General features: G+C 43.4%; 1 protein-coding gene across 1 annotated transcript in view; it reads left to right on the top strand.

Annotated features, from left to right (window-relative positions):
- VWF (von Willebrand factor) overlaps positions 1-27,863 on the top strand; it is a 1,169,185-nt gene that overhangs the window by 201,320 nt on the left and 940,002 nt on the right. Inside the window, exon 12 of the mRNA XM_078673989.1 lies at positions 17,955-18,093. Coding sequence (XP_078530115.1) covers positions 17,955-18,093 — 139 coding nt within the window. The remainder of the gene's footprint in view (positions 1-17,954; positions 18,094-27,863) is intronic.

The raw sequence follows: 27,863 nt of genomic DNA, 5'->3' as shown, positions 1-27,863 counted from the left end.
CTGGAATATGCTGCCCTCCGAACTACGGCTTGAACCCTCGGAAACCAAATTCCGTAAAGCCCTTAAGACCCATCTCTTCCGCCAAGCACTGCTGTAAACTATCGTCTTCTTACCTGTAGACTCTTAGCGCGGGGACACGCCGGTGCGCGTAACCATGCGCTCTATAAATTTCCTAAATAAATAAATAAATAGCCAGGTGTCAGTGAAAAAGCATATCTTGGGGGAGAGAGTTGTAATGAGATCCCATATTTCTATTGAGTGTTTTGACCATGGACCTAACAGGACAATATAGCCTATCAATCTTCTGGGAAAACCAGTTATAGATGGGTAAGTGGTGCCAGTTTCCTGCTAGGAAACCTCCAAAGCCGTTACCTTAGCTAAATCAGGGGAGATGGGGGGGGGGGAAGCAGGGGTCTCCCTAGCATCTAAATATTATGAAGTGTCAGAACGCGTGAACCTACATTTCTTGCAAGAATTCGGACTGTCTCAAAAGCAGATAAACACTAACTACAGCCCCAAAAAGGGCTGTTAGATGTAGTTCGCATGTATTTGATATAGCCCTGAGAAAGAGTACTTCAGTGCCGTATTGCTTACGGTGGTGCTTATTAATGCGGATTTATTGACCTGTGTACAAAGCATATTTTGGTCGAAATTTGTGTGTGGTGCGTTGGGAGCTGTTCTCCGTACACCAAGGACAAATGTTTGCCATTGAAAGGCTGTTATTAAACAGGAACAGAGGCATTGCATTTTGTGCATGTGGACCTGATTTCGAACCAGCAGTTCTGCATTCCTCTTTTAAGTCACAAACAGACTGAAACAACCATTGGGAGATGCAGTGAATTCAAATGTGAGAACATGTATTACTACATAACTATTTAAATGAATTTAAAAAGTTGCATTCAAGCAAAATGTCGGGAAATGTATTAACAGGCTGAATAAACATAATGCATTGCAAGAGAAGAGTTTGGAATTCAAAAACAGGGATTGGATTATATTATGATGCAGTCAATATTCCAAAACATAATTATAAAGTCTCAAAACAGCAAACCAGAAGAGAACAAGATACATTCAAGTCATAAACACACAATTGGAAGTTATTAGTGCGTATTTGCTTGTGGGTGAATACTTTGCCAGCTCGCCAACAGTAATACTTTTTTTTTAAAGTAGTAATCTCTACAGGGCTTTAAGTGGGCCGGGTCTCACAGGTGCTGAGCACTGGCAGTTTTTTAAAGGAGGCCTGGAAACGGGTCTCTATGGGCTCTGTTTTGAGCCCTGGCACAGGCGGTCCGTCGGACTGCAGTGACAGAAGACACATGGATGTGCACGTGCTCACACTGCTCACTTCTCACTAGTGGAGAAGTTATGGCATGATGTCATGCCAAGTGAGTATTGTAGGAGAAGGGAAATCATTGAAAGCGAGTCAGTTTCTCTCCGGATTTCCCTTCCCTTTCTGAAACTCAGGATCAGCAACATTGTCGTGGTGTCACTAGGGCTTTAGGTGGAAGCTTTTTCAATACTATATATACCAAGCCATGGTTGCTGCTTATTTATCTTTTGCAACTCACAACTACTGACAAAGCCAATAGTCCTGGCTTGTTGTAGTTATGATGTTACTTGTATCATATATCTGGATGCAATGACAGACACAGCAAAATACAAGTCAGGCGGCACACCATGCTAAGCAAAGATTTTTAGTGTAGGTGTTTTAAGACACGCCCTTAATTGCATTGGCCACACCCCTTTGAGAGGCCCCCCAGTTTTTCCATCCCACTTAAAGACCTGAATCTCTAGTCAACTGCGACTTTGGGATTTTAATCTTTTAAACGCCCATTATTTATATAAAACACATTGTATTCCGTCTGGGTTGGATTTACTAAACCCAGGTTACTTTCAAGTATGTTTGTACGTTTGGCACAGCGTCTGGTTTGCAGCCTTGAATTCATCCTGCGATGTGACTAAAGTACTAATTAGTTGCGTCACAAAATGCGCCTTTATAGTAATTTGCAAAAGCTCCTGTCTCCTTAATAATTATGGGATTGGCATTTCTTTCTCACACCCTGAACGTGCACGGTGGTGGCCTGCGAGGGATAGAAGACCTCTGTCTCTCCCTTCGCATTACCTACGTAAAGACCATTGTTTACTCTCCCCCGTTTACGTTGACGCATTTTCAGTTGTGCGCATTGAATACCACTCCTGGGCCGTGTCCATACCTGTTCCATGGTGTGCAAACTCTAAGCGGATGTCAGCCACTGACGCATGGCATTTCGAAATCCATTTCATTCGCCCTGCTCTTTGCGATTCATAGGGTTGCAAACTACTTCTTTTTCAGTGAAAGCATTTATACACGAGGCCCCAGGGATCTTTTAATAATTAACACACCGAGTTGTAACCAGTGGTAACGTAAAAAAATAAGGTAATTGCTGTTTTTACCTGAGATAACAATTATATAAATACTGGTGACAACATTGCCCAGACAACATCTACAATGGCAAAAATAAATAAGTTGTCGCATCTAGTTAGCTTGCTATTTCACCCTGGGCACGTTCAACTTGAGTGGTTACGTTTTTCGCATGCCTCTATTTACATGAGTTAATAAAAGACGGGCATTATCTGAAAATATCTAACGAGTGAGTCATACAAGTGCTGGAACAATGTATTCCGCGTTGAAAAAACGAGGTGCGTGGAATTCAATCTCTCTCACATATCTTAGGGGAGGAGCATGTAAACAAACTGTGGAATGTGTAGTTTCGGTCGGGTAGATTTACACCCAGGCAATACAACAGAAACGAAGAGCACACTCAGCAGGTTTAACTGGCTCTGAAACAACAGTAGTGCGCGTTAAGAAATGCTAATACTAAAACAACTGGTTCCTATTGTCTTTCATGGCAATTCCTCTGTGAAATCGGGATGTGCACTGAAAGAGGCTACACGAGAGGAATCACCCATGTAACAAGCATTTGCAATGCAATAGGTCTCGCATTTGTTAAAGTTAGAACTGTTAATTTTGAAAACGACACTTTTTTTTACTTTTGCTGAGTATAAAGTTCATTTTAAGAATCTGGAGTATGGATGGAGGAGAATGAGAGAGCCACTGGAGATGAATGGGGGAGAGAGACACTGAATGCAGGTGAAGTAAAACTAAAAAAGGTATAATGGAGACACGAAGTGGAGCAAAACATTGGTGGGTACAATAATAATTAAAGAGTTTTGTTTTGTAAAATTTATTTTCAATAAAATATTTTCAAATAAAAAAAAAGAGACACAGGATAGACGAAAAGCTAAAAAGAAGAAGAAAAGAGACTGTGAGAGAAACTACCTCGATACTCACCTTTATAAAAAAAATAGGGTGTTACGAGAGGAGAAGTAAGAGGAATAAGACAGGTGAGAAGTACAGAACACAGAAGTAAAATTATTTGGTAAGAGGAAATGAGGAGACTGAATGAATGAATGTGACAAGGGAAAAATATAATATGGAGGCGACACGGTTAGCGCAGTAAGTTTGACTAAAGGTGGCAACACCATTCACGCGAGCAGGTGGGAGATTGCCACACTTACCGGAACAACTGGATATCTTAAGGAAATCCACCTGCAAAAGTGCCAATGAGTTGGGAAGACGCCATATTCGAAAAAAAATACTAGTGCATGACAAATGAGGAAACCAAGAGAGCTGAGTTACTCCCAGCCCACCTCCTCACATATAAAGGAGCCAGCGCTGCCTATGCTCCTCGAAGCATGAACAGAAAAATAGATTTTTGCAGGTCATGCCTTTCACTTAATCAATCAATCATTTATAAAGCGCACTACGTACCCGAGAGGGTCTTCAGGCGCGGGGGCGGGGGGCGCCACTGATCGAACAGCCAGGTCTTGAGTATCCTCCTGAAGGTCAGCAGGTCTTGGGTCTGTCGTAGCCTCAGTGGGAGGGTGTTCCATGTCTTGGCAGCGAGGTGGGAGAAGGATCTCCCACCGGTGGTTGTTCTTCGGATGCGCGGGACGGTGGCGAGTGAGAGGTAGCTGGCGGTTGGGGATGTAGAAGAAGAGCTGTCTGGTGAGGTAGGCTGGGCCGGTCTTGTGGCCGGTCTTGTGGAGTGCCTTGTGTGCGTGGGTGAGGAGCTTGAAGGATATCCTCTTGTTAACGGGGAGCCAGTGCAGGTTTCTCAGGTGAGGGGTGATGTGGCCTAGGCGTGGTACATCGAGGATCAGTCGTGCCGAGGCGTTTTGGATGCGTTGTAGTCGTTTGAAGAGCTTGGTCGGGGCTCCTGCGTGGAGGGCATTTTCGTAGTCGAGTCTGCTGCTGACGAGGGCCTGGGTGACTGTCTTTCTTTTATCTGTCGGGATCCATCTGTAGATCTTGTGGAGCATGCAGAGGGTGTAGAAGCAGGAGGATGAGAAGGCGTTGACTTGCTTGGTCATTGAGAGCATTGAGTCGAGGATGATTCCCAGGTTGCGTGCGTGGTCGGTGGGTGTCGGGGCTGCCCCTAGTGCCGTCGGCCACCAGGAGTCTTCCCAGGCTGAAGGGTTGGAGCCGAGGATGAGGACCTCTGTCTTGTCCGAGTTCAGCTTCATTCCTTCGTGGAGGTTGGCTTTGGCGGTGATGGGGTCCTTGGTGAGGGAGAGGATCAGCTGAGTGTCGTTGGCGTAGGAGATTATGTTGAGGTTGTATTGTCGGGCTACATGTGCGAGCGGGGCCATGTAAATGTTGAACAGCGTCGGGCTGAGGGAGGATCCCTGGGGTACACCGCAGATGATCTTGGAGGCTTTGGAACGGAGTGGGGGAGGTGGGTGCTCTGGGTTCTGCCGCAGAGGAAGGAGGTGGTCCAATCCAGAGCCTTGTCTCGGATCCCTGTGGCGTGGAGGCGTGCGCGTAGTGTGCGGTGGCAGACGGTGTCGAAGGTGGTAGAGAGGTCTAGGAAGATGAGTACTGTGCTCTCGCTGTTGTCCAGCAGGGTCCTGATGTCATCGGTGGCGGCGATGAGGGCAGTTTTGGTGATGTGGTTGCTGCGGAACCCTGTGTGGGAAGGTTCCAGGATTCCGTTTTCTTCGAGGTATCGGGATAGCTGTCTGTTGACGGTTTTCTCGATGACCTTGGCCCGGAAGGAGAGCAGAGAGATGGGCCGGAAGTTCTTGAGGTCTCTTGGGTCTGCCTTCAGTTTTTTGAGTAGGCCGTTGATCTTGGCGTGTTTCCAGATCTATGAGATGGTCGCCGTCTCGAGGGAGAGATTGATGACGTTGCACAGGTGGGGTGTGATGGAGCTGCTTGCTCTGTTGAAGACTTTGTGCAGGAATGGGTCTGACGGAGAGCCGGAGTGGATTGTGCGCATGGTCTTGATGGTGTCATCGATGCTCACGCTGGCCCAGGTTATCAAGGGGTCGTGGTTGATGGTGTGCAGAGGGTCTGTTGTGTTGCTGTCTGTTGGGGCTGTCTGGGTGTTGAAGCTGTCATGGATGTCTGCTATCTTGCGGTAGAAGAAGGTGGCGAGGGAGTCGCACAGGGCTTGCGACGGTGGGATGTCGTTGGTGTTGGAGCCGGGGTTGGAGAGTTCCTTCACAATGTTAAAGACCTCCTTGCTATTGTGTGCGTTGTTGTCGAGGCGGTCTTTGAAGGAGGTCCTCTTGGCCGCCCTGATGAGGTGGTGGTGGTTGCAGATGGCATCCTTGTGTGCTGTGTGACTGTCCGGAGTTTGTTCACTGTGCCATTTCTTCTCTAGTTTCCGGCAGGCTTGCTTGGAGGCTAGGAGTTCTGGGGTGAACCAGCTGGCCATCTTGCTGGTGCATCTGTGGGGGTGTTTCTTCAGTGGGACAAGGGTGTTGGCGCAGTCCTCTATCCATCATCTGATGCTGTGGGCAGCGTCATCGGTGTTGGAGGGTTCGGTGGGTGAACTGAGAGCGAAGTTTGCGTGTAGTTGGTCTTCGGTGATTTTGTTCCTGCAGCGGCGGGGGATCTGTTGGGTGCGGTGGTGTGAGGCAGGGCTTGCAGAATGCCAAACAGAGTCTGCCCAATTTTGTATTGCATGCAAATATAAAAAGCACGGATCCCTTGGTATACAGAGCATCGCTGCTTCTGCAAAATAACAAACTTAAAGTAGCATCTTCAGCAGCTCTGTCTGATGCAGCCATGAAGATGGCAGCAGAGCACTCCCGCCCCCTCACACACATGCAGCCATGACGAGGGCAGCAGAGCACCCCACCCCCTCACACACATGAATGAGAAATAAATGAATGAGAAAGCTTTTATAGAGCGCGTGGTTACCCATGGGCATCTCAGCGCTATCAGCGGCACCCTTTGAACTCCAAAAGATCAAGGGAAAAGAAAAGTTGTAAGTTGTTTCACAAAGTTCAGGTAATTAGGTTCTAAACGTATGAAATTGAATTCTTTCTTGAATTGGAAGCCAGTGTAAAGTGGCAAGAGCAGGTTTTGCTGAGAGGCATCTTGGGATGTTCAGTAAAAGATGAGCAGCAAAATTCTGTATGGTGTGCAGTCTTCTGGCTGAGACCTGGGGGGATCCTAAATAGAGGGCATTGGCATAGTCGAGCCGGGATAGAATTAAAGCTTGAACTAATAGCCTTCTAGCCATAAAAGGAAGCAGGGGGAGGATCCCTCTAATCATTCTTAGAACACCATAGCAGCTAGCTGAGACTTTTTGAGCTTGTTCCTTAAAGTTGAAGTTACAGTCGAGCCAGACACTGAGGCTCTTGATCTGTTTTTTCGGAGCAGGAGGTGAGACCGGACAACTGGGCCACCAGGGATCTATATTTATTGGGGCAGAGTGACCCAGGAGCATGAGCTCAGTCTTTGCTCCATTAAGTTTTAAGAATAAATAATCCATCCATCAGGATACCTTCTCGAGAGATGAGGCCAGGCCCGGACCAGAGTTGTTCTGTTGATTGGGGGAGACGACAAGCTGAGTGTCATCAGCATACATGACTATCTGTACCCCATATGAGCATACAATTCCTGGCAGTGAGCTCATATAGACATTGAACATAGTTGTACTAAGAGAGGATCCCTGGGGGACTCCACATGTAAGTGGCATTTGCTTCAAGGTAAATTCCTCTTCGAAGACTCGATTTTTCAGGAAGGACTGTAGCCATTTCAGTGCTATTCCGGTTACTCCTACCTCCCTAAGTCTTTGGACATCAGTTTGTGATTCACTGTGTCGAAGGCTGCACTGAGATCTAATAAAATTAAGGCAACACAGCCTCTGTCATCGAGAATTTTTCTTGCTTCTTCTACCACGGCTAGGAGAGCGGTCTCCATGCCCTGTTGGGATTTGAATCCTGTCTGAGTGGGGTGGAGGCAATTATTGTCTTCCAGAAACTAGAAAGAGGCAGACGCTGCTCTTATTCTATTACCGAGCATGAGAGAAACGCTGGGATTGGTCTGAGTGGGCTGGATAGGTGCTCACTCAGAGGCAGGGAGTCTGTGCCTCTTCTCCCACCTGGCTGTGCAACACAGCTGGGTTGGGAAGATGTAAGTGTGCCTGTTGGTTTGGCCGTCCTAAGGTGACTGGCCAAACTGCATGCGCACTTATGATGCGCAACTCTACTCTTCCCTACTGCTGTCATAGTCGATGACCCCCGGGCCGTAGTCTCGGGCCACTCGGCTCAGCCATAGAAAAATAAAATGATAATAAATAGTTTTATCATCATTTTATTTTTTTAATCTCCTGGCTCTGACCAGTGGGTCAACTCTCCTATACCATAACAGAGGAATTGCACCTACTTCTTACCTGGATGCGGCTCAATGGCAGAGATTATTTTTAATTTGGCCAGTGACCATGCAAATTGTAAATCCACTTCACTATTTTTCTGGCTTCTAATTAAATAGCAGATATTATGCATGATATGGCTGACAGCTTGGCAGACAGCAAAGAAAGATGTTATCCAGAAGTTAGCCTAGTAGCAGATAATCTGTGCTATTCATCTGAACAAATAACACACAAACATCTCCTTTTATATAATAGTCAAGTAAGAGGCAGATATTTTGTACTGTTTTACTGGAGGCCATGCAAATATCCTTATTTTACATTGAGTAGCAAATAATCTGCCAGCCACCAGGAAAAAAGTGACGTTTATCTGTTATGTATCTGGCTACCTGTTAAAAAGTAGTAGACCTATGCCTGCTTTGCCAGTGCACAAGCAAAAAGAACATCTTCACTTTTATGCCAAACACTCCCTCATTAGGATCGATTCTGTAGCACTTAGTTATCTGAAAATAGAAAGGTTTCAGTGGTGTTTGCCTGGTTGTTGAACAAATAATACAAAATCTTCTATTTAGCAGGCCAAAAGATAAACAGTAAAGTCTCTCTGCTGTTTGCGTAGTCATCAAATAGTTCAGAATCCCAGTTACCTCCATGATCATCACCAACTGGTTTAATAGTACACAACCTCAGACTATTTATCTTTTCACCAGTCAAATTATATACAGTCTATGTTATTCACCTTGCTTCTAATTAAACAGCAATATTTTTCGACTGTCTCCTGAACAGCCTATCTGTTGCATTCCTAAGTGTAATGTAATGTAATGTAATGTAAGTGAGCAAATATTTAACAAGGACCCCCTGAATATATGGAAATGCAGTTCCTAGACCAGGGAAAACAAATGAATGATATGTATCAATCTAGGCAACAAACATAATACAAATAGGAAGGGACTGAGCTACAACCTTGGTTTTTGTTAAAAAAGAGTACAATTTTATTCAAAGTTTATCAAGACACATAATTTCGAGTTACAAATTCAATATCTGCAGTTTAGCAAATATGACACAATAAAATAGAAATACAAAGCATCATTAAAAAAGAAAAATCCAATTGTGTATATGGATATACATAAAATAGAAACAAAGTAAAAAGAGAATGTGGCAAATTATATCTCTACGCGCGTTTCGGCGGACCAGCGCCTTCTTCTGGAGCAGCCACGATAATTTTTAAAAAATGGAGTGTACTACGTATAGCACGAGGAATGAATCTGGTTCCTAAGCGAGAAATATATCCTTTCTTGATTTCTGATGATAATGCTATTTCGATTTTCGTCCAGGGATGAATTTCCCAATTGAAGTTAATGTTGTCAGATGGTTTCAGGTATTAATGTTTTTGGTTTTACGTATCCTGAAGTGTGAGAGAGAATTTCATTTAGACCCGCCGACCGGAAACAAAAATGTAGAAGTCACAAGAATATTTATTTACTTGATGTAGCGAATATAAAATCCTCCTGATGTGGGGATCTTGAAAAAGGTAATTTCCTTTTTGTTTATGTTCCAATAGAGTTGATTGGATAAGATTAAAATAACTCCCTGTCCAATAGGTATTAACAGGGCTCCTGGTTTCCGGCGGCGGGACGCGAGGGTTCTGTGGTCCTTTCACGGGCGATACTCTATTGGAACATAAACAAAAAGGAAATTACCTTTTTCAAGATCCCCACATCAGGAGGATTTTATATTCGCTACATCAAGTAAATAAATATTCTTGTGACTTCTACATTTTTGTTTCCGGTCGGCGGGTCTAAATGAAATTCTCTCTCACACTTCAGGATACGTAAAACCAAAAACATTAATACCTGAAACCATCTGACAACATTAACTTCAATTGGGAAATTCATCCCTGGACGAAAATCGAAATAGCATTATCATCAGAAATCAAGAAAGGATATATTTCTCGCTTAGGAACCAGATTCATTCCTCGTGCTATACGTAGTACACTCCATTTTTTAAAAATTATCGTGGCTGCTCCAGAAGAAGGCGCTGGTCCGCCGAAACGCGCGTAGAGATATAATTTGCCACATTCTCTTTTTACTTTGTTTCTATTTTATGTATATCCATATACACAATTAGATTTTTCTTTTTTAATGATGCTTTGTATTTCTATTTTATTGTGTCATATTTGCTAAACTGCAGATATTGAATTTGTAACTCGAAATTATGTGTCTTGATAAACTTTGAATAAAATTGTACTCTTTTTTAACAAAAACCAAGGTTGTAGCTCAGTCCCTTCCTATTTGTATTATGTTTGTTGCCTAGATTGATACATATCATTCATGTAATGTAAGTGAGCATTTATAACGCGCAGCAATCGCTCCAAGGAGCATCTAGGCGCCCGATAAAGATCCAGAGATGTAGGAAACAGGTAGGTGGTAGATGAAGACTCATCCCACTGTTACACTAGGGCTCTAGCGCAAGTGTCCTGTAGCTTAAAGACCCTCGTTTTAAGACCCTTTCTGAAGTCTTTTTCCTTGTCTAATGCACGTAGAGAAGGGGGGAGAGTATTCCAAGCTTTAGCTCCAAGTACTGGGAGTGATTTGCCGCCTCTCGTGCTAAGTCTGAAAGTGGGGACCGACAACAGGTTAGCACTAGACGATCGAAGAGTGCGTGTAGGGTGGTATCTAGCAAATCTCCTCTGTAAGTATTTTGGTCCTAGGGCGTGGATGGCTCTAAAGGTAATTATCAGTATTTTAAAAAGGACCCTCTTGGTTATTGCTAACCAATGCAGTGTATTTAGTGCCGATGTTGCAGATGATTTCTTCGGCCATTTAAGAACTAGCCTGGCTGCTGCATTTTGCACCATTTGAAGCTTATGGGTGATGTTTTTAGTGGTTCCTGCATATAGACTGTTGCAATAGTCTATCCTCGATGTTACTAAGTGTCATAGTCTGTACAACGTATCTGCCAAGTACCTTACAAATAGCTAAATAGTACAGAATCTCTGCTCTTTACATGGCTTTTGGCCTAATGTGACCCAGAGACAAAAAGCAAATATTTTGTAGTATTCATCCTGTAGCTGGGAAATTATCCGAGAATTAATGCTGCTCAGCCGACCAGACAGGTATACAACAGACATTATGTACTACTTAGCAAACAGAAACATACATAGCAGAGCACCATCTCTCTTCAAGTGACAAACATGTCAATAACATCAAATCTGTATTGTTTAATGAGCAAACAGATAAATAGCAGACATTTTGTACTATTAGGCTAGAGGAAGTTCCCTATTTCACCAGACAAAAAATGAAGTTTCTGTATAGACCTTGCTTCTTCTAAATATTTCATAAATACTGATATTTAAGCACAGCCAGATAAAAAGTGGACTGTCTTTACACAGAATAGCTGAGTCAATTACATCATTATGATCCTCACTTCTTGAACAGAGAGAGAACCTAGAAAAATAGTAACCAACATTTAAAAAAAAATATTAATCATTTATTTTCAATAATAGGATAGAAAACACAGGTAGCCTGCCCCAGAAGAGACCCTTCAGGGATGTGTGATGACCTGGTTTAGACCTGGTGTAGACCTTTTAATGTAAGTGGGCATTCATAGTGTTAGTCTGTAGTGCTTACTGAAAAGCTGTGGGCTCCCTGTGCTATACATTATGGGTGAACTCTGCGCCACTGCAGACTCACCACACCTAGGCATAGGCCTAAAATTGATACAGGCATCTATTTTAAAGTAAACATGCACACTGAGTGCAGATCCATTATAACTTTTGTGATGACTATACTCTTTAGGGAACTTAAGGAACTGATGTATGTCCATGGCTCATTCATAATCATGTTCCTACTACTTGGCCACATTAATTAGTCTGCTGGCCAGCAAGATGATCAAATTCATCCCCACACAATATAACCACTATCAGTGCTTGACCCTGTTCCTTGGAAAGGAATGAGTAGGGAGGAAATCTGCATGAGTTAATTGTCTTCTCACACTATACCTTTCCTGGGCAAACCTAAGCCCACAGAATCAAAAGAGGAAGTCTGGACCTCTAGAGCCAAACATAGGAGGGACTCTCCTTTGAAGTTTTGGTGGAAAATGTCAAGCAGTTTTGACAGCGGGGGAAGGGAGGGGCAGAGATGATGATCACAGGGAAGGCCATTTCATAGACCAGTTGAAGTCATAATGTTCAAATGTCTTAGAATGCTGTTTATGAGAACTGGGCAGGGTGAGCGATGATGTGGCACCCCAGGATTGGGCAGAAGTGCCTACCTTCTTAAATGTTCCACCCCCATTTAAAAACTCCTACAGAAGGAAAAGACAGTTGAGAAGACACTAGACCAGGAAGCGATCACAGTGAAGGAATAGCCAGCTGGAAGGCAAAGCCACCTGACTCCAATGCAAAGGTCAACGGCTGTGTTTCCAGTTGAAACCCAGGACTAGGATGGGACCAGAGCCAGTGGCACTGGTTCCCTTATGCTCCCTGAGCATCAGTTAGGGAAATGAACCTCCTGGAGGACCCTGGAGGGTTTTCCTGGGATGTATGTTGACTGGCCCTTGACTCCACTGTCACACAGGTGCCCTTCAAGTAGCTAGGATGCTGTGGGACCCGGGGAGTGTGACATGGATACATTCTACTTGTTTCCCGAGGAGGAGCTGTGGAAGACACCTCCCATGTAGGAGACAGCACCAGGATCACAAGCACAGGACAGGTCTAGAAAGGGAGCAGCAAAATTCAACTTGGAGGCTAAAAAGACTGAGATGTTCCCCAGGAGGAAAACGAGACCAAAAGCATCAAATTCGGTTTACGGGCTGGAGAAACCTGTACATCTTGGTGCCCTGAGAAGTCTGGGCAATAAAATGAGCGCATAATACTCTGCTACATTAATCCTAAATTGCTGCAGGGAGGGCCAAGCACCTAGAGGTCAGCACACCTTTTTATTTATATGTAAGTAGGATGGAGTGGCACATGGGGCTACTTCACCAAAGCTACTTTCACCTTTGGGGCTGATACAAAAGGAAACTGTCCTGGGAAGCTCATCTCCCTGGGGCTGTGGAATCCAAGGTGGAGTGCTGCCACATTCCTGGGTGGTAATGTGCCGCTCCCACTCCCTGTGTCCATGTCTGCAACATCTTCCTACCCTCCAGGATGCTGGAGGGAGAAGTAAGCAGGAGGCCGGCTCCACACAACACACAAGAGTTGTGCTGTGGTGGGAGCCGGCAGAGCTGCATTGAGGTGATCTCCCTTCATGGTCTCAACAATGGAGGCACATCGGGTGTGCCATTAAAGGGGCAGTGGCACCCGACCTCAACAAAATTTGAAAAATGTGGCTTGAGGCCACTTTTGGTGGAAAAAAACCCCCATAAACATAAAGGAAAAGCATGAGGCAAAGCCGCTGGTAATTTGTGCATGCCTTGGCCAAGGAGAGCGCCATAAGCTCCCATGAAATAATAATAATAATAATAAAAACATTTATTAAGCGCATGGTTACACAGAAGAACAGTGCTTCCCCGCGCTGTGAATGCATTCCGTCAGAACTCCAGAAAGGGCCCACCATGGAGGGGAGGAAAGAACAGAAGGAACCTAATACAACTAAACCTTGGGGAACAAATGGGTCTTCAATTTCAGCCTAAAGCGCGATTCAGAAGGTTCCATCCGAAGTTCAATTGGAAGTTCTAATTTGCATATTTTTGCTTGTGGTGCCCCAGGAGGGGCAGGGGCACCATCAATGGATCAGAGGAATATCTGTGGGGGCTGCCAGGATTTAAAACCCCCTCCCCAGAAAAAGCCCCGAAAGTTGTCTTAAGTCTCATCTGACAGCTCCCAACTTTTGCAGGACGAATCAGAGGGTGGGAGCGATTGATTTTGCTGGTGAAGCTTTGGGTGGGGTTGGAACTACTGTGGGGAGCTCAACCTGGCAGAGGATTATGGAACTCTATAAGTGACAGCTTTGTGAGGGATAACACATGGTGGGGGTGTTGGATGTTTTTGTTTATTAGTTTTTAGCTGAAGAAATATGTTATGCAACTGGACTGCATGAGATTGAAAGATCCGCACATCATAAACCTTTTTTACTCTGTCCTACTACGCATGTCCTGGACATGTGCTGCTCTGTACTACCACAGTGCATAGATCATTGTCTGTTTCTGATGTACTGAGTTCGGGCAGCTAATGCCTTTTCTTTTTTGTTATATGTAAACAATCACATGTGGTTTAAATCATGTTTGCATTTAGCACATAGTGGTTCTTTTGTAGGACAAACAGGTACCAGTTGGCATCTTCAATGAAGTTACAGTCAATGATTTGCTGGCCGATAAGCCCCTTGCTCCTCTTTGTTATCCCTGAACCACTCAAGTTAACTTCAACACCAAGAGCAGCACTATCCTTTTTGGATATTCTTCTGACAACCAGAACCCTTTTCACCCATGCTCCACTAGCCAATGTTGCCAAATTGCAGAGGCCTTCGACACATTCTCTCTCTGCTCAGACCACATGAACTGCATCACACATCCACTGCTGAATCTAGGAACTGATCTGCCATCCTACCACTCCTCTACACACTAACCCACAAGGCGAGTCTTTTGCCCCTCAACCTAGCTATGTGGTTTACTGTTATGAATGACACCATCCGCTAATCCTGTTTTTTTTGTATCGAACTGCACTCTACAAGTCGTTAGTATGAGCGCATAATTCCAATGAAAAAAGCAACAAAAAGAATTTCAGCCTATAATATGTGGTTGACTAAAAAGTAATGAGTGAATGAAGCTTGTCAGAAATTGATCATACTTTGAAACGTTCAAGGAGCCCTGAGAGACCATAATCATCTCCATGGGACCTCAACTCCTGTTCTTTTGCACTCAAGGCAGTGATTCTTATGATCTAGAAAAGGTGGAGGGGGTCTTTAAACAGTATCGGTTATAAAGCACAGTAAAGAAGCGTTTATAAGAGGCTTGGCCCTTGTAACTATTGGTGTGCCCAAATACATGAGGCCTGGGATCATTTCTGGTTCTCCTGTCTTTGTTCATCCTATACCTTGTCCTCCTAGGCATGCTCCTCTGCCTGGATCTTCTTCTCCTCTCCATGGTTGTTGCTTTGGTCATTTTAGACCTGATCTTCCTGGTAAGACTGGTTCTGGTCTTCCTAATCCTTCTAATGCCTCTGTCCTTGTTTTGCTTGTGGTCCTCCAAGGGGAACTGGGCTTGGTAGTGTTGGTCCCCCTCCCCTTGTAGTGGTCCTGGTTCTTGCAGTCCTCCTACTCCTCCTCCACCTTTTCCTCCAAATTATCCTCATACTTTTCTTGGTGCTCCTGCTTCCCCTCCTCCAGCAGCTCTTTGCGATCTTAGTCCTAAGGGCCCTGGTCCGCTAGGTCCTGCCCCCAAGTCTTCGTACTTCTGCAGAGCCTTACCATTCTGACATACAGTCTACCCACTTTCCTCTTATCATACCCACTTTCCACCAGTCTTCCTGTACACATCATATGCCCTCTTTACCGTCAGCATGCCCACTTTTTTCCAATATGTTTGTTCTCTCGTTGTCTTCCGACTTTTCTCCCAGACTGCCCATTTTCCAGCCAGTCTGTAGGTTTTCCCCACCGAGTTTGCCTGTTCTCCCTCTTTCCCCAGAGCGTACTTGCTTTCAGCCCCTCGTACTTGCCTGCTTTCATAAGAATTTGCTTGGGCTCCCCCAGAGACTGTGCACCCTTCCCAAAGTCTGCCAGCTTTGCCCATTCTGCCTTTTCCAACAAGAGTATACTCAGTTTTCCTTCAGCTTGCACTCTTTCCACAATCTGTCTGTTTTCCCCTTAAATCTGCCCACTTTCTTCTCAACCTGCCTGCTTTCTCTCAATCTGCCTCTTCTTCTCTCATCTGCCCATTTTTGCCCTGATTACTCATTCTCCCTCCTCTTTCCCCTTGGGGGTATGGGATATGGCACTATGGCCAGAGCTGCCAGCTTTGGAACTGGGTAATCAAGTTTGAGTCTCTACGTAAGCTCAGTATCCTGCGATTCTGGAAAAATCACTTAATCTTCCAGTGTCTACAAAAAAAAGAAAGAAAATGAATGTAACCTTTTCTAATGTAGCGTGTGCTCATGAAGGCTTCAATACCTTCTGGTCGAGTTTGTGCTATATAAAACTGCTTAAAATAAATAAACAAAATAGCCAGCTGACTTTCCCCCATTGGATAGAATTCCCTTCTGTTTGCTCATTCTCCCCCAGAATATGTCCACTTTCGCCTCAGCCTGCTTCTTACCTACTTTTGAACACTCTCTCTTGAAGTTTTTCTGCTTCCCTTACTTCTGTGCTCTCCTTCTCAGGTCGTCTGCTGTCCCTCGTAGTCCGTCTACTCGCCCTCTCAGAGCTTGTCCTCTCACTGTCCCACCTCTCTGCTCTCCCTGTCAGTCTCGTCTGATTTGCCCTCAGGCTGCCATTCCCACCTCCAGTCTGACGTCTCCCTCCAGTCACTCCACTCTCCTCAGTCTCTCTCCCCTCCCTCAGAGCTGTCTGCTGCCCCCCAGTCTCTCTATTCTGCATTCATCTCTCTCTCCTCCTCTACACTGTTTGCTCTCTCCCCGGGTCTCTCAGCTCTCCCATCACCCTCTCTACTCTTCCCATTTGTCTGCTCCCCTACCTGCTCCACCGCTCTCTCCATTCTCTCTGCTCCCTCCTGTTGCCCTGCTGTCCCCAGACTGTCTACTCTCCCTTACAGTCTCTTCACTCTTCTCTTTCCTTTGCTCTACCACTGTCTGTCTGTAGCGCAGCAGCCAGATCGGCTGATTCTGGAGCACGGGGCTCATGGTTCGATCGCCTGCGGCAGCTCAGCATCATGTGACTCTGGGCAATAGCACACTTAATCCTCCCAGCTCCTGGGTACCCTTAGGGGTGATAAGTTTGCTCTTTACAAATGTGGAATTATTATTATTTATTTATTACTCCACTAGGTCTGAAAAATTATGCGGTTAGAGAGACTGTATGATTCAAAAACAGTTCACTAAAATGGGTCAGATGTGGTACAAAGCGGAAATGGTAGGATAGCAACCTGTTAGGTAGGGGCTTGAGAAAGTTATCAATGATGACAGATTAAAAGAGGATACTACAAGAGTGACACTGAAAGAGAGGGAATTAGACAAAAGAAAAAAACAAAGAAACATTGATAGGAGAGAGATGATCACGTGACTATGCAGTAAAACAGATCATGTAAGGCATGAGCGAGTGAGGCGGAGGAAAGGAAGACACCAACTGATTGCCAATGTTGCAGTAGGGAATTGATAGCCATGCTAACTCCCTGGACCAGTCAATTGTAGCAGATGGGAAAGGACAGACATGGACCTCTTTACCTGAACCACAATCTCTCGAAAAATGCAAAAAAGAAATTGACAACATTTTACAACAACACAACACTTTAATGTAAGGATGTGGCACTAAAAGCGAATTTCCTACTTCATGCACAGGTTCACACACCTGAATTGTCCCCTTAAGCACTTAGTGATCAACATGCCTGTATATAAGATCTCCAGACAGCCCGTGACATTAAAGAGCTTCCCCTAGAGGGTATACCATAAGCATCTTCAGAATGAGTCAGGTTGTGATCTCATTGAAGGACAACATTTAAGACACAGAAACGAGTTCTTTAAATAACTCAATCCCACAAATGGAAGATGTTGTCAAAAAATGTGGCAATTAAAGAAGTGGGAATTCCGAAAAAGAGCTCAGTGCCAAAGCTTGGTCTCTAGAAGATAGAAATATACCAAATCAACCCCAAGTGACCTGGAGGCTTTGCTCAACAGAGATACACCCTGTGCACTGACAGGATGCCCCCCAGCGATGAGTGGTTGCCCTCTCTTGTATAATCATGAATAAACTTGTTCTGGTAATGTCACTCTGTGGTATTTCTATAGTCCATTTATTATGTGGTTGTTAAATATTCTCAGCTTTTCTCTCATAAGTAACACAAGCACAGCAAATGCATTTTACCACTGTGCCACCAACCCAATGATGTAGGAGAAAATGACGATTTAGCAAACAAAATAGGTTTTGAGACAGATTCTGATTGTAAAATCCAAAATCGTATTTGCTTCTTGCATCAAAGTTAACTTTGCACAGGTCTGAGGTCTTCCTCCATCAATGGTTTTAAAGTGGTGCGCTTAGGGTACACGCATTAAATACAACAGGCAGCGAGGATGTTTACTGTTTTCTCCCTACAGGGTGAGCTGCTCTTAAATTTTTAATGACCTTTGGAACCCCGTCTCTTTTCCAGTGTGAACATGACCCGGATGCAGTGTGTACCCGATCAGTATCAGTCCGTCTCCTGGACATGCAGAACATGACCATTAAAATGAAGCACGGCGGGGGCGTGTCTCTGAACGGCCAGGACATACAGATCCCGCTCAACCAAGGTATGTGCACTGAAGTCTGGGACCACCCCAACTTCTACCTCCTCCTTAGCATTTTATTTTTACAGCTATTTTTCACAACTATGTGAACTTCTTTCATGTAATCTTCTCTTGACTTTCTCATTCCATGACGTTTGCCAACATGATTTATTTGACTAAGCCAATTCAGCAGAGAACTAGATGATTTCTAGTAATTTTTGGAGAACAGAACAAAATGGATACCTGAAACAGAAAACATTTGCTCACCTGAACACAAAATAAGTGATGCATTTTTGCATTAACACCAAATCAAAAAAACAAACTCTATTTTTTCACATAGTATACATAAATTATAAAAGAGATTGCAATGTATTACAAACATGTGTAAATTGGGCGTGTTATCGAAGCACATCTAATCTCTATATCTGAATTGCTTTGATAATCTTTATAGTCTATCTTTTAGGTAGATTAACACTTAGTCATTATATACTTAAAAGTCATACTGCTTTCAAGATACCTCAAGAGGATAACACAATATTTGGCACATACAGTACTTATTTTAGGATTGAAAACTGATATCTCCCTGAAAGGAAAGGGTGGTGATTAATGATCAAACCTTCATTAATTAGTGGAAGATTTGTTTACTCCTAGTTCAGCTCTTCTTCGTCGTAGACCTTCCTAAATGAGATCGAAATCCCCTCCCCACCGGATCCCACCGCTTTTACCTGCACTGGACGTGGCTGTTGGGCTGAGAGAATCGCGTTAACTTCGTGTGCCATGTTTTGAACATCCTTCTGCTCCACAATGTCCACCCCCCCATCTTCCTGCAATAATACAAGCTTATTGCCTAATGCCCAGCAGAATTTTGTAACCTTAGGAGGTTCCAGCACAGACCTCTGTATGAGCATCCTGTCACAAGACAGATATGCTTAGATAAGCATTTGTTTAAATAATATTTAAAAAAACAAAAAACACTTGTTGGACTAATCAAGGTAATCCAAGTCCAATATACTTGAGTTATTAATTATTCTTTATAGCTCTTCTCAGTGGGAGGCACATATTTCACACACGTTTCTTTGTGTTTAAAATATTTTATTGAATAATTAAATAATGCAAATTTTCTATATTGAAGGAATAGTTAATACGTGTAGGAAAAACAATCATTATTATATTACATTACACATAGGAATTATAATTGTAAAACAAAACAATATCAATAAGAATTAGAACATTTTGCATGGATCAAAAAGGAGAAGATGGAAAATAATACTGAAGACAATGGGGTGTATAGGGTCATAATACGATATAACTCCGAAATACATGTACATTTTCGTAAAGAAAACAATTGAGAAATACAGCAATAAATATACCATTCAATCAATTAATCAATAACATCTTTATTCGATCTCTTTAAAAACAGATGATAAAAGCACAAATTCGATCAGAGTTTAAAAAAGCACCTCTTTAAATAACAAGTTATAACACCCAAGAGCAAAGAATGTGTTTTAAAATCCATTCAAACAGTTTTTCGAAAACTTTTTAAAACGTGGTTCTTTATATGTCTTATAAACCGGGTCCAATTAATTTATGACACATTGCTCAATTCATAGATATAAATATTGTTTAAGTATTAAACCATCTGACAGCCTCATGCCTTTCGCTTTTACATACAGGCCATAAGAAGGTAGCTACTAAAAAGCAGACAAAAGGGTCAGGTAAAGATTTTAAAAAATAGAGTGCCACCTGACAATGTCTGAAATTGTGGTGCCTTAATATTTGAAGAATAAAAGCTGCTCTTTCTGTCTTGTAAAATTCACAGAACAATACTAGATGTTGGTCTGATTGAGGAGAATGGTCGTTGCAGGGGCACAGCCTCAAATCTGAGTGTTTGAATTTTTTCTCGGGATAACCTAACATCATAGGGAAGAGGTTCAGACGAAATCTCAGTAGTATATATCTATGCTGCGCTATTGTAGTGCGTGCTAGGTAGGAATAACTCCCTCTAATCTGGGGGGATCTGATCATAAGCAAGGGCCGCCTTTTGACTATGATTACTTTCCTTTCTGACATGGTTAGCCCTCCGCAAATAAGTCTTGATTAATTTCTGTTTTGAAATACTCCTGCATGCCATTTGTTCCTTAAATAATTCTCCCAGCCCAATTGCTCTCAATTCCGACTCTACATAACTAAGCCATCTGATCTTATTATAACAGTCCTATTTCAGACAATCTTTAATAATACTTTGTGTTAAATTGGCTCTGGTCTTACGCCCTATGGAGAACCATAAGAGAATTGGCGCTAGTCTAATGGTATCTACCATGTGAGGTAACCCTAGTTTAATGTGTAAGATGTAGTTTGAAAACAAAGGAGGTAAAGACACCTGGTATTTAAAAAATATATTTTCCAGTATTTGGAGTCTGTCAATATGGGCAATGCCCCAGACTCCCACCCCATGTGTAACGTCTGTCTTTGTCTTGGCCGGGTAAATATGTTTGATTGGATCCAGGGGGCTGGCGCCTAACTTTTTGGAGAAAGCCTTAATAGCTTTCAAACTTCTTTCCATTCCTAACACTTTTGCTGCTATCAGACTTGCCCAAGTTTGACTCTTATCAAATAAAACTCCCAAATATGGAAAGGACTCTACCACTTCAATTTTCCTGGAGTCCATATGGAAATGGGGGGATTTTTCACCTTTGCCGGTACCTGCTATGATGATGAAACTTTAAGATCCAGAGAGGCCATAAATGATGCTTATGCTGTTATGAGACTTTGGAGAGCTACCCCATTGCTGCAATTAACACCACATCATCGTCATAGGCTAATATTGGTACTGGTGTGTTGTCAAACATGGGCACATCCTGGGATGAGCCCAAGGGGGCTGCCTCAACCCTGTTTGTATAGATGGAGAAAAGGAATCTGGCAAGGACACATCCCTGCCTAACACCTTTGCCGATCTTAAATGAGCGGGTACATTCCCCATTTATGCCATAAGGGACACAAACAGTGGCATTGGCGTAAAGGTGGTGGATAAAGTTGATTATGAGGGGGTCAATCACCATCTACTCCATCAGAAGCTGGAGCTTCTGATGGCTCACGCAGACAAATGCTGCTGTCAGGTCCATGAAGGCCAAGTAGATTTTCCCACCTTTCGCTCTTGTGTATTTATCATACAAAGTGATAGGTTCAGGCATTGATCTATAGTGCTTTTCCCCTCTGGAAGCCATACTGTGCCTGCACTAGGATGTTATTATCTTGAGATCACTCTTCCAGCCTGGATAGAAGGAGCCGCCCCATGAGTTTGGCAGTTGAATCAAACAGAGAGATGGGCCTATAGTTCTTTGTGCTAACTCTATCCCCTTTTTATATATTGGGACTATGACACTGTGCTTACAAGATGGTGGAGGTCCTTCTATCGCTATGATATTAAAAACATTAGTTAGTAATGGGACCCACAGGTCATAGTTCTTCTTGAAGAGGTCAATCAGCACCCCATCAGGCCCAGGGGCCTTCCCAGGAACACAGGCCACCAACCCTCTTCTGACTTCTGAGAGTGAAAAAATCAGACTATCCTGCAAAGAGGGATCTATATCTGCGGGGGCATCACAGGGAGGGTGTTGGAGGCAAAGATGAATTCGAAGTGTCCCACCCCTGATTATTCATCGAAATGTGAGTCCAGGGACGGTTCCTTAGGATCTTTAAAATAAGGCGTGCTTATTACTCTCCAAAACTTTCTGCTGTTGCCTGACCTAGCCGCTTCCTTGAGGCCATCCCAGGCTTCCTCCCTCATAACCTTCTCTCTTTTCCTTCTGGCAGACTTAAAGTTGCTACGTAGTGATCTTATTTGTGCTGGATTTCTGGGAAGAGTTTTCAGTGCTTTCACAAGTGCTGTTCTCGCTTTGGAGCAAGGAGAATCAAACTAGCATTTAGAAGATGTACGATTTGCTGGTTTGAGACGGGTCAGAACCGCTTTTACTTTCCCTATAAGGTCACTAAACTGTGATACTAATAGGGATGGGCAGGTCTCTTGAACCAGACAATTAGAACTGTGAACCAATATATTCACTATAATCACAGGGACCAGCTTCTGCTTCTAAACTTGAGCCCATTTTAGATGGTACCCGTGTTTCCTTGATAAGGAGATGTTTGCTACTTTCTGTTGCTGATTCGCTATGGGGCAAGCGTAAGTGAATAGTTAGGATGGCATGGTCGCTAAAGCTTGTGAATAGGTTGTTTTCATGGGTCACCTTTTTGTTAGAATGGATGGAAGCTAAGATAAAATCGATGGTGGACTCAAAGTTAATCTGCTTAAATGTTTTCCCTATGTGACCTGCATTCATATTGTTGGCTATTCCAAGGTTCCTAATATATAAGATCCTATTGAGGCTATCTTCATATTCGTTATGGGCAAAATGAAGAAATGGGTTGCCCTGAGGATCTTCCAGCCCGCAAACCCGGTCATCGTTATGTTTATAGAGGTAATGTAATGTAATGTTTATTGTTTAGTTAATTAAAACCATAACAATTTTAAAACAAGTACCAAAAAGAAAATAAGAACAATATTATAACAAAGGGTTAAAAAGAAAAATTTAAGCATACAATCATTTCATCTCTACATAGAGTTTCTAAAATGTCCATAGTTAATAAAAAAATCAGTGCCGTGAATTAGCCCTCATTTGGCCATGCTTCTGACCCTTTTAGCAAAGCTTTGTAAATGCTTTAAGAAATTTAATCAGTCTGCCATTCAATGGGGGGTCAGAGGGGTTTTAGGCACGCCGTTATTGCAGCTCTGCAGGATCTAATGCCCCTCTCATTGAAGCATGTTTTTTAGAAAGATCACTTATTCCTCCTGCAACTTCTTGCATGTGCAAATTACGTGGATAAAATCTTCTTTATAGAAATGGCACAGCCGACATGATTTGGGGCCTGTATGCAACCAAGCGGGCTGGTCAGCCAAGGAAGGTAGAGTTCCAAAACGTAGTGCCATAAGTTGCATTTTTACATTAATTGAAAATGTTTTGCTCAGGTATGCCGCCGGTGCAAGGGATTTATAGTGGTTTATCACTATCCAGGCATGCGACCTTGATCTGAAGATATTTTTGTCCAATAGAGATGAATGGATTTTTGAAACTTTATTAACAGCTTGCTTAAAAGATTGGTACGGCAATTTTTTGTTCCATAGTTCCATTGTGCATGTAGTGGAGAGGGATTTGCATAGGTATTGATTAAAAGGAGAAGTTTTGTCCTCATTTAATTCACACCAAAGGGCTTCGTTGATTTTTGATGTGGCTGCATTTAGTTTCAAGCGATACCAGATTTTTACTGTCGCATACATTCTTCCTATATCTTCATTTATTAGGCCAAATTCAAGGCGAACCTGGGCTGGAGAGACCGACCTTTGTGTGTGTAATACTTTTTTATAGATGGAGGATATTAGTTTGTTTAAGAGCTCTACATCCTCTCCATGGAAGGCAGCGCTGGCGTATGCTAGAGTTGGCAGGATATTTGCCTTCATTACAGGATGAAGGCCTCAATTTCTTTACTAAAGCAAGAAAAACGGCCGGTGTGTGCCATGGCCTTCTACGGACCGCTACAAAAATGTTGCCTTTACTCCCAACACAATCTCAAAAACTCTTGATTCACGGCCTTGTGTTGTCCCGCCTAGACTACGGCAACGCCCTCTATCTGGGGGCCCCTAAAAAAGTACTGTCAAAACTCCAGACAGTACAAAATACTGGCGCCCGTCTTCTCACAGGAACCCACCGTCGATGTTCAGCCAAACCAGCTCTGAACGCCTTGCATTGGCTGCCTATTCAGGAGAGAATACAATTTAAGGCACTATGCACGACACATAAAATTCTTCATGGTAAGGCTCCATCCATCTTAAAACACCTTATCACTCCCTATACTACCAAGAGAACATTACGTTCTTCACACTGCAACTTGGCATCCGTACCCAGAATCAAGAAAGCCCGCTCTGGAGGTCGACTATTTGCATATAATGCTTCCAAGCTATGGAATTCTCTGCCCCCCAGGCATCAGAGCCCAGCCCAACCTACTCTTATTTCGTAAAGCACTCAAGACCTGGCTGTTCCCGTAACTCTTCCCTCGCACTAGGTTTCTTTATCACTAGCGCTGGGACGCTTACGGGCAGCCATGCGCTTTACAAATCTGTAAAATAAATAAATAAATTACAGCGAGCAAGGGTTTATAGGAGGGGCCCTTCAGCTTTTTAGCCAGTAAACTGAAGGGAAATGTTAGGGCACTTGTTCTCTGAGACATGTACTTTTTTTGCTCAGTGAGGTTTTTAGAGTTGTCAATGTAGAGGCCTAGGCATTTGTATTTTTTTACCTCCTCTAGATGTGTTCCATTAAGCCAGATTGTCTGTTTTCTTCGCTTTTTGCTCCCAATCACCATAGTTTTAGTTTTGGATGTATTTATTCCAAGTTTGTTTTCTGAAATATAAGATGACATTTCGTTCAGGCATCTTTGGAGTCCGATCTTTGTTTGACTCATTAACACCACGTCGTCCGCGTATGAAAGATGCGAAAGCCTCAATTCACCAAGCTTCGGTGGGTGGGAGTTAATACTGTCCAGCCTTTGAGAGAGGTCTGATAGAAACAAATTAAAAAGGTGTGGGGCCAGGACACACCCTTGTTTTAAGCCTCTGGTAGTCGGCAGCTTTCTCGATAGCCTGGACCCATCACCTATCTTGATCCTTAACCAGGTGTTTGAATAAAATAGCAATATGCCTTTTAATACCCTATCAGGGATGTCCCAAGCTCGCAGCTTTTTCCACAGGAGGTGACGATCGACACTATCAAAGGCTGCTTGTAGGTCTATAAAGCAGAGGTAAAGATGTAGTTTCCTCTGTTTGTACTTGTTCGCAATTAGTGATAGACCTAAGATGTTCGTCGTCGTCCCTAAGCCTTGCCTGAAACCCGTCTGGTTAGCCAGGATGAGGTTAAGATTGTCAGACCATGCCTTAAGATCTTCTAGCACCCGGGTGGCATAGTATTTGGCCTCTACATCCAGCAGGGCTATCAACCTGTAGTGAGCTGGTTTTGCTCTATCCCTCCTTTAAATATAGGAGTCAGAATCGAACCTTGCCAATTTACTGGTATTGTATTTAGATTCTCTATTTCTTGGTATTTGTTAGAAAGGTAATTACCCCAAAACGAGATGTCATGTTTAAAAATTGCTTAGGGGATGCCGTTGGGGCCTGGCGCACCATCGTTTCTGCCTTTCTTAATTATACGTCTGACGCCTTCACTTGAGGGGGGCATGTAGCTTGTTGCTGGTATCGGAGAGACGTTTCCCTCCGTTGGATATATATCAACCTCCAACTGGTCTTTTTTTTGTGGAGTTAGGGCGTCTTCTGGGCTAGTAGTTTCTATGGCCCCCTTGGGTTTGCCATTTCCCACAACTGGATCGTAGGTGTTTCCTTTGGTTGTTTCTTGATAGAATGTTTCCGAAAACCTCATGGTTAAAAATTCCGCCCACTCAGATTCTTGTATATTTGAAGATAAGACTTTTACTGGTCGATTCAAGTTGTTTATAATTATCCAAAACTGTTTTGAGTTGGATTTCTTTGAGCTACAGAGGAGTTCTGCCCAGAATTTGTCATTGCTCTTTCTTTTCTCAACCCAGAGGTCTTTTTTATAGCTTTTCCTGAGCTGCCTTGCCCTGTCCCATGCAGCTATATCAGGAGCTGTTCTTTTTAGCATCCTTATCGATTTTTTAAGGTTACGTTTCAAGGTTCGCAGCCGTGCCGTTGATGTTTTTCCCCGGCCGTTTGTTTGGCTGTGATTGTTTTTCTTTTTTTGTCCAGACGACATTAATGTTGTTAGGTCCGCTGGGAAGTTTCCCCACACTTGTATTTTATTCTGGGCCCCAGCTTTGCTTGTGATTAACTTTTCTTTTCTTTTTAACTGTAAGGTTTCAATTGAATCGTGTGACCATTTTAGGCGTTTTAAGTCAACCGTGTGTATGTTGGCTTCTACTGTTGCATTTACCTGATGTTTGCTAATTTTTAGCCTGAAATGGATCAGTTGGTATGAGTGGTCGCTCCTGGTTGTGAATTCTATCGAAAAGTGGGAGAGGCATGGTACCAGTGATACTGAGATTGCTGTATAGTCCAGTCTTGATCTTGTCTTTCCCCCATGAAATGTAAACTTAGCGGGGAAATCGTCAGGAATCCGACCATTCATCACTCTTAGCCAGAGAAACTCTAGGGCATTTACGAGCACTTGGCCTGCGTGGTCAACATTTGGTCTCGTTGGCTGGTATTGGTGTGGAACGGACCAAAATATATTGTCAGATGCTAGAAATTCGACCTCATCCGGAGTGTAAATTAAGTTTGAGTTAAAGTCCCCAGTGGTTATCAAGTACCACAAGGGGAAAGTACTCCGGATGTTTGTGATGGTAGCGATTAGTTCTTTGTGTGGGCGAGTTTTTTCCTGGCCGTGGGGTGTGCGTATGTGTTCATCAAGAGGACGGTTTTTGTTCTGCTAGCAGGCCCCAATGTCAATTTGATCAGTTGAATGTTTGGTCATACTGTGGCCATTTGTTCGCTTTCAATTTTTAACTCTGCAGAAATGTAGACTGCCAGGCCCCCTTTAGGGCGACCAAAGATTTTAGTTTTAATTGCTGGAACTGTATAGTGAATGTAGTTTGCCAAAGGGAGAGCTTCTAGTGCCCAAGTTTCTTGCAGAGCTATTATGTCGTAGTTTTCCAACTTTTTGGGTGAGCTCCATTCTCCAACCATTTTTTTTCCCCAGCGATGTTCCACGAGAGCATCTGTATGTTGCTCGGGTCTTGAGTTGCTGGGTTGTTTTCCGTTGGTCATAGAGGTTTATAGAGGTGTATATTGAAGTTGCCCACCCAGATGATGTTAAGTGTGCCCTTTTTAATGGACAAGGTCATTTTGTCTATCTCACTATTCAGTTCGGCTACCACTAGCTTCATGTTTCCCCCAAATTTGTTATTGTAGTAATTAATTAAGAGCCAGGCTCCTTCACTGGTGGTCTATAGCAGAAGTAAATGAAAATGGGCATTCGAGCAATCAACCTTCCTTATAAATTTAAGGGGAGGTTATTTGAAATTAAGGTTAAAAGTCCCCCCTTTGCTCTGCCTGACACTGATGGTACTGCTGCTGTCTGGAAGGAGCGATACCTGGTGACAAAGACGGGCTCCTTGGCCCATGCTTCCTGAAAACATATAATGTCCCATGTAAGCCAGAGTTTGTGCCACTGTTCAGACGCTTAACTAGTCAAATTTCTACAAGCCTTGCTCTGAATGGAAGAGGTCTCAGGACTCCCCTGTATAACAGGCACTAGATTGACTGATGTACCACTCCCTAAACAGCAACAGGGTCGCATGGGGTTAGTCAATCACAGGATTCCAGGTCTGACAGGACAGCGTATCGGTTATCCAACCTCAGCCCTGGGATGCTAATGATTCCCACATATGATTAGGGGTGTCTTATTCTCGCCCGGCCCCTTTGTATATTTCCATTGAGGCCACCATGATTGTAAAGTGCTCCAGCGATAGAGGAATTATTTGAGTACCATTTGTGGGAATATTATGTAGCTGGCTTATGAGTGTTCTAACCACGTACGTGTTGTTAATATTTATCACCACACAGTCACCCGCAATGGATTTTACCTAGCACCCCACTCTTCTGGCCACAGTAATTTGATATGATAATGGACAGCTCCCCACCCCCAAGTCTGTAAGTTGGCAAGATAGCCAGTGCAGGCATTTGTCCATTAGTTGCATTGTCTATTCAGGCTGAT

The sequence above is a fragment of the Lissotriton helveticus genome, chromosome 1_1, assembly GCF_964261635.1.
Source record: "Lissotriton helveticus chromosome 1_1, aLisHel1.1, whole genome shotgun sequence".
Taxonomy (NCBI): Eukaryota; Metazoa; Chordata; class Amphibia; order Caudata; family Salamandridae; genus Lissotriton; species Lissotriton helveticus.
Note: the sequence above shows the minus strand (reverse complement) of the source record. Positions and strands in the feature narration are given on the sequence as shown.